This window comes from Cygnus atratus, chromosome 3, assembly GCF_013377495.2.
Source record: "Cygnus atratus isolate AKBS03 ecotype Queensland, Australia chromosome 3, CAtr_DNAZoo_HiC_assembly, whole genome shotgun sequence".
Taxonomy (NCBI): domain Eukaryota; kingdom Metazoa; phylum Chordata; class Aves; order Anseriformes; family Anatidae; genus Cygnus; species Cygnus atratus.
Genome location: NC_066364.1, coordinates 59,711,530 through 59,721,700, shown reverse-complemented (window position 1 = coordinate 59,721,700; position 10,171 = coordinate 59,711,530). Strand labels below are relative to the sequence as shown.

General features: G+C 44.5%; 1 protein-coding gene and 4 non-coding genes across 5 annotated transcripts; all 5 read right to left on the bottom strand.

Moving 5' to 3' along the window:
• Nucleotides 1–857: 857 nt before the first annotated feature.
• LOC118244212 (small nucleolar RNA SNORD100) lies at nucleotides 858–942 on the bottom strand. The gene has a single exon (XR_004777502.1). It is a non-coding gene; the product is annotated as a small nucleolar RNA SNORD100 (small nucleolar RNA).
• A 336-nt stretch (nucleotides 943–1,278) lies between these two features.
• On the bottom strand, nucleotides 1,279–5,054 carry RPS12 (ribosomal protein S12). The gene is made up of 6 exons (XM_035538382.2): nucleotides 4,943–5,054; nucleotides 4,757–4,808; nucleotides 4,200–4,316; nucleotides 2,559–2,661; nucleotides 1,955–2,056; nucleotides 1,279–1,361 (listed from the first exon to the last, which is right to left on the bottom strand). Exons 2-6 carry the CDS (start codon nucleotides 4,768–4,770, stop codon nucleotides 1,299–1,301), a joined length of 399 nt encoding a protein of 132 aa, XP_035394275.1. The 5' UTR covers nucleotides 4,771–4,808; nucleotides 4,943–5,054; the 3' UTR covers nucleotides 1,279–1,298.
• Nucleotides 1,698–1,832, bottom strand: LOC118244215 (small nucleolar RNA SNORA33). The gene has a single exon (XR_004777505.1). It is a non-coding gene; the product is annotated as a small nucleolar RNA SNORA33 (small nucleolar RNA).
• On the bottom strand, nucleotides 2,124–2,210 carry LOC118244216 (small nucleolar RNA SNORD100). The gene has a single exon (XR_004777506.1). It is a non-coding gene; the product is annotated as a small nucleolar RNA SNORD100 (small nucleolar RNA).
• LOC118244213 (small nucleolar RNA SNORD101) lies at nucleotides 3,466–3,540 on the bottom strand. The gene has a single exon (XR_004777503.1). It is a non-coding gene; the product is annotated as a small nucleolar RNA SNORD101 (small nucleolar RNA).
• Nucleotides 5,055–10,171: the final 5,117 nt, after the last annotated feature.

Sequence of the window (10,171 nt, the reverse complement as noted above, 5' to 3'; positions counted from 1 at the left end):
TTGTGTTTAACACCTATACTGCAAAGTTGCAGACCAGAGTGAAAGTACCTAAGTTAAGCAATAAACATGGTTCTTACTTTTAACCAGTCTTGGAACATGAAAGAATACCTCAAAGGCTACCACAGAAACCTCTCAGAAATCAGGTCACCGAGATCTGGCTACTGGGAAGTTGTCCAAGAGTGTCATGGCAAACAAAAAAAAAAGCAAAGCACCACACAAGATAAACCTTATGAGCTTTAGTGAGAGCTGCAGCGAAGTCAATCTGCTTGCTGAGCCCATCATTTAGAGATGCCTGCCTCTTTACTACACAAATGGCTGAGGATATGAAGAAAAAAGGGTTACAAGCGATAATGAAAGTTTAAGTTCAAGAGCCTGAGAAGTACATATGCATTCCAGCCTCCTCACATGTACAGGTGCCCAGCCCCACATCACTACTATAGTCATGCCCTACTCACCAGTGTAATGGAGCAAATCCTTGAGCCCACTTAAGAGCTGCTCTACTTTGCAGAAAATGCAAGACATGCAAAACTTGCAGGAGAGAGGTGATCTTAAACCTGTTCCAATCCTGCCTCATTTCCAAAAAAAAAAACAGAAAATTGACAAATGAGTTCTGTACCTTACCACTGTCAGTGAAATCAAGCCACTGGACAAGTCAGTTAAGCACTGCCTTGTTTGAGCAGTGATCTCAAATTTGGCTACCATGACCGCCAAGAACTCCCGCACAATCACAAGTGCATGGCAATACTACTTACAAAGTAATTCCACCCATTATTTGCTTCAAAACTGAGGGAAGGAAAATACACCTAGTGCCAAGTTAGTCTCCTGAATAAATTAAGATGTATTTAAAGAATTCCTGCAACATCTCAGAAGATTTGGGTAACAATTAAGGCAGTTCTCCTCACTTGTTTCAGTAGAGGGAGCCAAATTTTCATCACAGATGCAGCAGTACTTCAGACTACCCCACACACATTAGTCTGGAACCCCTGCAGAAGTAGAGGCCTAAGCACTGTCAGACCAGGTGCAAGCAAAGATCATAATCAACTGTCTGCACTTACGCAACTCAGAAGCTGTGACAAGTTCCCTAAGCAGCTAACCTTCATGTTAGGAACAGTAAAGGAAGCACCATGGAATAGGAGTTGCAGGGATTCCCACCACCTTGTTAGGAAACAGTTAAAATATTTAAGAACTATTCCAAGACCTGTCAAGTCCTTAAATCTTATGTTATCCTTTACAATCCAAAGAATTATTCCACAGACCCATTAAACACACACACTCTCATCAGGTTCAAAATTTATTTTTCATTTCTTGCACTTGAAGTACTCTTCGATGACATCTTTGGCCTGAGATTCCTTGCCATAGTCCTGTAACACAGAATAACCCATTATTAACATACAGACCCATTCTAGAGTTTATATCCTACTTTTAAAAGGACAACAGGACAACTGATTCTCTGACAGTGTTTCTCAAGGCACTCCCCAAATACACCCCTCCAAAAAAGTGATCTCAAGAGAAATCAGATCTACCAGCTGCTTCCCCTTAGTTATTCAAGGACTATTCTACTTTAGCTAAGCATAACCATTAGTACAGATCCATGCCGGCTTTTCATTTCTGCTTAAAGGAAGTCAAATAAAATCAGCATGTGAAACAGTAACAAGAAGTACGTAAATACATGCAAAAACCATTACTGCTTATGGTGAAGATGTAGCCATCTCTTGGGACCTCAAAGACAACAAAGTCTTCAAGGCTCGTACTGTGGCTTTACTTTACCAGCATTATTTTAAAATACACTCTGCAAAACACTTTCAAGTTGAGCAGACATCATTAACTGGATTTTACTCTTAAAGATTCTTTTCTAGTATGTTCTCCTTAGTGCTTCTTGGCAAGAGGCCACAAAAGCATCCTTACATTTCCTTATACGCTCACTTCCAGAAGAAATAAGCAAGTATCAACTTACTTTAACAACCACACAGCTGCAGCCCACGACTTTGCGAGGCTTTCCTTCTCTGTCGATCTTGCAGAGTCCTACCCATTCACCCAGCTTTTTGTTGTCATCAACCTGCATAAAATATTGCAACACATTAGCACTAATAATTTCTAACATAACTGGGTTCAACAGAAAAGCTGCTGTACTCTCAGAAGTATTGGGTAACATATGGCTGCTTTCCTCACAAATATCAGTAGAGGGAGCCAAAGTCTCATCACTGTACAGCTCTTATGTTCTCTAATTTGAAGATGAAGTCATGTTAAGACTCTTCCGACACTCCATGACCACTAACTAATGAATTCTCTATCTTAGTATAGAGGACAAAAGCTCACTTCAACTTTCTAAGATACATGATACACATCCTTAGCCATTTTTATGTCTGTGGTTTTAGCGTTGCTCGTATGAGAACCACACAGAACTGAGAAGTCACTGCTGCTTTCAGAAATTGCTCAGATAAGCCATATACAGAATTACAGCACAGTGTTTCAAGGTTCAGCTCTTTATATGAGACGAGTAGCTTAGATTGCTAGCACAGTAACCGTTCCAGACTTGTGTCTGAATTCCATACACTCACCTTTATCAGGTTGATCTGGTGTTCTGCACAGAGTGCTTCAACTAGCTTCACGTACATGGGTTCATCACAATTTGAAGCCAGGACACAAAGATGGGCTTGGCGCCTGAAGAAAAAGAAAATAGACAAATGTAACTTCAAATGCTGACCAAGCCTTCTTTAGTAATCGAAACCATGACAAACAGAACTCAGCATGTGCATAAGTACTTTTGATATAATTACTAGCACTTATTGTTTCTCAAACACAACACAGTACTTATGAATTGTTAGCTTTATTATCAGATTCTATTCCAGTTTCAGAAGCTTTTAGAAACCCAACTAAATTAAATCTCAGTCACTGGAAAAAGGTGTAATGACTGGATAAACACTACGTCACATAAACAACCGGTATCTTTATTAGAAAGCAATAAAGTCACAAGTTGCTTTTTGCTCTTTACCTCATATTGCAGTAATTCAACATTACAATTATCAAAAAATGAATTTCTATGTCAAGTTGTTATAAGCTCTTCAGAACAATCTTTTCTACTTACGTCCAAAGAAGCTGTTATGACAGGGCCCCAATTCTAATTAGGATCTTTGTATACTGCAGTACAATGTTAAGAATATCAAAGGGATACCTGACAACAAAGAGAGCTGTATAGGTCTTCTATGCTTAATTTAATTTGACCACAGCAAACAAAACCTATGTTCTCTACAGCCTTCTTCACAACAAGCTTCACCAGAATGTTTCAGAAACAGCTTCCAGGCAAGAACCATCACACACAAACACACTTAAGCCATGCACATACATCATCCTCTGAACTCACATTACATAAGTTTGTGTCTTAAAAGAACTCTTACCAACTATTTTTCATCCAGTAAGTTCCACTTCTCTCATTTAGTACCTTATCTTGGAGCTTTTCGCATACAGGTTTGTCAGACCACTGTTATCACTCATAACAGGAGTGAAGGGGTATCCGACAATTTGTGGAGTCATCACTCAAACACTGTAGCTTTACTTCAACATTAAGGCTATTGTTAAAAGTTTGTGCCTATGCAGATAGGTGGCCTACTTCATGCTACCAGAAACCATAACTGTATTCTACAACTGGCACATGAATGACAGGTGTAATGTTTTGATATAGTACGAAAGCAATTATTTACAGCTACAACAAATAAAGTGAAGCTAAAAAAAATAAAGGCAAGATCTTTTTCGTAAGAGCTAAATCAAGTGTTCCAGTTTAAGTCTGACATATGTGCTATGCCTCCCAGGTCAAATTTTTATCAAGGTTTAAGAGATTATCATTTCCTAAAACACCATAGTGAGCCTCAGATTTCCATAGCTTCACATAGCCAATCCACTGTCTTCACAAAATCAATCTACATAAAAATTTGATGGCCCTGGGGCTCCAAAAAGACTGAATCTAGTATACTAAATGATGCTGCCATCCTCGAGTCATTGAGTTTTGTGTCAGGATTTTAAAGTCACAGTTAAAGGCATTGAAAAAAAAAACACTACCAGAAAAAGCATGGTTATGCTAAAACATTCAACTACAAAAATCTGGACTAAAAAAGCATTATACATATTTAGCATACTTCTTCACAATACACCCCACCCAGTTTTCCTATTCACCACAAATTAGACAGGAAATACTAGACACTTACTTGTCCAAGGCTTTAGCTGCTTCACGAATACCACGAGCCAGGCCATCGTGGATAAGTGCGGTCTTCAGCACTTCTTGGAGGGCGGTGTTAACGTCCATTACACCTCCAGCAGTAATGCTAAACAGAAGACAGACATTATTGCTCTGTCCATGCCAAAATCTTCACACCTCTAAGCAGAAGCTTCCCGTTCACCTGCAAGTATCCAACCATTAAAAAATTACAGCAGAAGAGCAAACCGAAGAGCTAAATCAGAGTAAGAAAGTGAGAAACAGAAGCAGTTGATATAAATTTCAAGAAACCCCAGCGGTGCGCCTGCCAGCTTACGCGCCCCTTACAAAGGGGAAGGAAAACCGCGTGCAGAGCCTCCCCGCCAGCCGGAGCTCACACCGAGCACCCGCCCGCAGAAAGGCGGCGGCAGCAGCACGCCGGGGGCCGCGTGTGCAGCGGCCCCAGCAGCCGGCCGAGGCGGAGCGGCGCGACACGGGGCGCTCCGGCCCGGCGCGGCCCAGTCGGCCCCCGTCCCTCCCGCCCTCCCCCCCAGCCCCAGCCCCGCTCACCCTTCCTCGGCCATGGCCCTCTCGGTGGGTGCCGCTCCCGCCCGGCTTCCTGCTGCAAATACAGACACAGACCGGCACGGTGAGTGCCGGCGGCCTCCCCGCAGCCCCCGCCCCGCGCCCCCCCGCCGCGATGCCCGGCCGGCCGCGGGGATGGAGCCCGGCAGGCCCCGCCACCGCCACGCTCACCCGCCGCCGCCGACAGCCGCACGCCGAAGAGGGGGCGGGGCTTCCGCCTCACGCTCTTATAGCGGCCGAGGACCCCGGCGCGCGCGGGGGCGGGGGCTGCCCGCGGCGGTGCCTGACGAAAAGGAACCAGAAGGCGGTGGGGGGCTGCGCTTCTCCCCGCACCCTGAGCTACCAAGCGCAGAGCTGTCAGGAACAACGCTGCCCGCTCCTCGCGCTGGCCGCCTCCAAGGTTTACGTGATCACCCCGAATTATTGCCCCTGATCTAAAGAGTTTTTGTACTGAGTGCAACAATAAACCATTCCCTCCCTCAGTATCATCATCGACACAAGAAGTCCCCCAAAAGGCACGTTAGGGTTGTTGGGTACATGCAATATATTTTCTCTCCAGGAGATGGAAGTATGCACATCTGAAAGATCCCCGTTACAGCAGAGGTCACAATCACAAGGAAATTATAGTCTCTGGAAGTCAAATATGTAAGAACAGTTTTCCTAGACCAGTTGCAAGGCAACAAACCTGTTATCTATATGTAGAGGGGAGGTGTTCGTTGGCACTGAACTCTGTGTTGCAATGTTGGTATAGCACAGTAGGTATATGTATATAATAATTAAAGAAAATATACGATCCAGTTTGAAAGTCCACTCCACTGTACAGCGTGTTAACATCAACTCAGCATTCATGTGGGCGCAGCACACTGTTGGCATTCCACCTGCTCTACCATTCTGTCCAGTTTCCTACAAGGAGTTGTGGTGGTTTTACCCAGCTGGGCAGCCGAGCTCCACCACAACCACTCTGTCACTCCCCCTCCTCAAACGGAAAGGGAGAGAAAATACAATGGAAAGGGCTCAAGGGTTGAGATAAGGACAGAAGATCACTCAACAATTATCATCACAGGCAAAATGGACTCAGCACAGGGAGATTAATCTAATTTATTACCTGTTACTAACAAATTACAGCAGTGAGAAACTAAAAAAAAAAACTACCAACACCTTCCCCCCAACCACCCGCTTCCACCTCCTCCCCCCGAGCAGCACTGGTCCCCCACGGGCGGCAGCTCCCCCCAGCCCCCCTGCTCCTGCATGGGCTCCTCTCCACGGGCTGCAGCTCCAGCCCGGGGCCTGCTCCTGCGGGGGCTCTCCATGGGCCGCAGCCTCCTCCAGGCCACATCCACCTGCTCCACCGGGGGCTCCTCCACGGGCTGCAGCGTGGAGATCTGCTCCGTGTGGGACCCATGGGCTGCAGGGGGACAGCCTGCTCCACCAGGGGCCTCTCCACAGGCCGCAGGGGAACTGCTGCTGCCTGCCTGGAGCACCTCCTGCTGCACTCACCTGGGGGGCTGCAGGGCTGGTTCTCACTCCTTGCTCTCCCAGCTGCTGTTGTGCAGCAGTTTTTTTTTGTTTGTATTTTTTTGTTTTTTCCTGTTCTTAAATCTGCTCTCCCAGAGGCACAAACAAAATCAGTTATTGGCTCAGCTCTGGCCAGCAGCAGGTCCCTTTGCAGCCATCTGAAACTGGCCTTTATCTAACATGGGGCAGCTGCTGGATTCTTCTCACAGAGGCCACCCCTGAAGCCCACCGCTACCAAAACCTTCCTATGTGAACCCACTTCAGGGGGAGAGGAAGAGTATGCACAAGATGCTGTCACATGACGTTTAAGAATTTGGGTTCTCACCAGCTAGCTGCTCAGGGCAACCCACCCAGACTCACTATCTCACTGCTTGTATTTAAAAATTCTTTGCTTATAGCTGCTACCCTCCACAGTCTCCATTCGATTCCTTGATACCTCTGGCTGTCCTGCCTTTCCACTGCAGCAACCTTCCTCTTTTTACCCTGTATGATCAAAATGGCAACTGAACCCACGGGGCTTTTTCAAAGGAGTGGTACTGCAGTGAGTATGTAACTGTTCACTGTGTCTCAGACGTCCTCTTCCTGCTACTTTTTCTTTCTGTGTTTCTCTCCTAGTCTCTTGCTGTGGTAGCCTCTACTTTCACCCTGTTCTTACCCTGGAAACCACAACCCATCTTTTCTTCAGAATGCCAGATTCATGATAGCTTAACTTAACTGCCAGGAACTGAGTAACAAGGAGTTCAGACAGTGCACAGGACAGCGAGGCAGCCAGGTAGACAGGCAAAATGGTCAGCTACTGCAAACTCCCAAGAAAGATCCACAACACCGCCAAACTCTGAACAATCAGCTCTGAATTTCAGTTCTGAGCAATCTTTGCAAAACTTACTTCATAAGGAAGTCTGTTTCAAGAAATGCAAAGCACAGGCAGCGCTATGATAAATTTCTAATGTCACAAGACAGAATTATCTCATTTTCATTCCAAAACATAATTTCTCAGAACATCAAGCTGGAAGCCTTCCAGCAAGTAACATCAGCATATATTCTATCCTACTCTTCCTAAATTATCTTATTTATTTCCTGGTCACACAGTCCAGAAAAACATTCTGCATCATAAAGATTTTTGTTGAGGGCAGGTTACTTTTATCCATTTCTCACCCTATCTCCAACCGAAGTCCTGCTCCCCAGCCCAGACAAGTGAGATAAGTATTTCCAAGCACCTCCAAGTAATAGTTCAGAACAGCCAACCAAGTGCCACTGCTCAAAGTGCAAAAGGTGCATATATCAAGTTTTAAGTGCCCGTAGAAAGTATGGTGAGACCATTCTAGGGGTTCAGAAAGAGGACAAGCTATGACATTTCAACTCCGATAGAAGAAGAATCTTCCGTGTTGTGATAACTGAGTAAGTTTGCTGGTTTTTTGTTGCCTTCCACAGATTTTGTGCTGGAGTCTCAAAGGATGTGGTTATCATATGGTTACCTTATGGCAATTGTAAACTTTCTAACTACCTGCATGCACCACTATGACTTACGGAAAAAAAAATACGAATATGATGCAAATAAGCACCAAGTGATTTCTGGATTGTAAGCTAAAAGTGTTTCTAAGATCTCTGCAAATATACTGTACAATAACATAAGATACATACTCCCAAATGTGCTAAGCATTTCAGAATATCCTGGATTTCCACACAGAAAACTGTTCTTAAAGCAATTTTCTTAGTATGTTTTTATCTTGCAGAATAGGCAATGGATGTAGACTCCATTTGTAGTATTGCTCCAAGGCTCGAATTCTACGTATGATTTGAATCTGAAAAATATTTTTTAAGTTGCTGCAGACATGACATAAGCAAGAAAGGCTTGTGTGCTTTAAAAAAAAAAAAAAAGTCTTCTTGTAAGACTTAAAAGGCTTTTTTGAGAGGCTGGTAACAAGTACCTGTTCAAAGGCTAATAAATATTCATATCTGGTTTTGTAGTTTCCTTTTTTTAAAAGATAGAAAGAATTAACAAACTTTCTGCCAACCATTTTCTTCTCACAACAATGAGCACTGCATTAGTAAACTGTATGCATGCACAGAGAGTTCATAGCCCCATTTCATCACTTGAGCCGTAGCTCATGCTGATCGCAGTACATCACTGCTACATCCCATACTTTGTCCTTCTGTTGCACACATGAACTTTGTGGAAATCTGATTCCACAGGCTTTACTGGATTATTCATTACTTGCATGTAATTATTAATGAGAGGAGGACAGGGTCTGGAAAAGAGTTATACTGCTGAATGTGCATCTGCACTGAAAAGAGCAAGTAGTTGGAATGAAAACTTTTGTTGAAATCAGGATCAACTTCAAGTGTTCTTCCTTTTTGGGGAGGGTAAGGCTGTTCAAGGGGCAGCATCTGTGAAAAGGATTTATTTTTATGGCTTTTTCTGGAGGCAGACAGGAAAAGATCAAGGTAGTTCTCAGGGATTTTTTTTAACTTCACATCTATAATATATGCCACAAAATATATCGTCAAAATATGGTTCAGCAAAGGAACTCATGGCTATTGGTCTTTGGGACTGATAAATAGTTTTAAAGTTTCCTAACCTTGTGATAAGAAAACAATTGTTTTTTTCCTGTCACTGTGGGGGGGATTCTGAAGTTACATAAATGGAAATATTTGCCCTGAAATATCCCCATTATGCATCTTAATATTGTAACTGGTGACTAGATGGAGTTCTGATGACATAGTTAAAATAGTGCTTTTAAGAGTAATTACTGATTTTTCTCCTGAAGCAGTAGGTGGTCTGCCTCTTATTATGGTTTTATAATAACAACTCACTCTTGATCTCCTTCCTCATTTTCCCCCCCTTTCCAATAGGAAGTTGTGTCAATTGTGTTGCTTCTTCCTCAGCTCCAGCCTGAATTTACTCCTGGCCAGCTGACAGGTACTAATTCTTGTGACAATATTGCCATTCAGCTCTTCTGTTACTCTTATACTGTTCCTGTACCTTGCTATAGGCTGTGCAGATGATTAGCCACCTTGCTTGTTCTACCACTCCCAAGCAGCAATGCCGGATTGCCCTTTGTCATGGAAGATGGGCAAGTTACAGCTCTATTTAAACCAGATTAATGCTTGTGCTTACAAGGCAAATTAGCAGCCCTACAGCAACTGCCAGTCACACCTGAAGAGTCTTAGAGAGCAAAGCTGGGCCACAGCGGTTGGGTTTTCAGGAACTGCAACCAGGTCAGTCAGCTGTAGCGAAGCGGAGTCCCTGGAGCCCATCCCTCCCTTACCACCAGAGCTCCGCTTAGCTGCCCAGATGTGGAAAGGACCTCTTGGGCTCCTGATCCCAGCTCCCTGCAGACCCTAGTAGTATTGCTACTGTTTTAAAAGACATGGGATTTTATACTTCTGTTGTGAGGCTTTTCTAGAATGCACGCTGCCATACTTGTTGGAAACATTGTTAGGCGAGGTATAGCCATAAGCAGCAAATACCCACTTGATCTTAGGACAGCTTTTCTCCTTACCTCCTCACTTTTCTTCACCTGTAACATACTGAAGCTGCTGTACCTAGAAGATGAGCTGCACTTCTTGCTTTGCCAGGCCCAGCGAGCAATGCCCCTGAGACAGACGTGCGGCATACGCACAGATCCAACTGGTTATCGCCAGGCTGCGCCAAGCCCGCTGCCCGTTACACCGCACAGCACGCCTCCTGCAGAGCTGCTCCTGAAGACACGCCAGGCACAGCCTGCCGCTTACACCCAGCCACGGAGGTCCCACGGCGCTGCAGATCCCTTCACAATACGAGAAATAAAGGATTAAACAAACCCCGAGGCGTAGCTGAAATGGCCGGAACCCGAACCCCCATACCTTAGCGCGACCATCCCCGTGGGCATGGCGGGGCTCTTC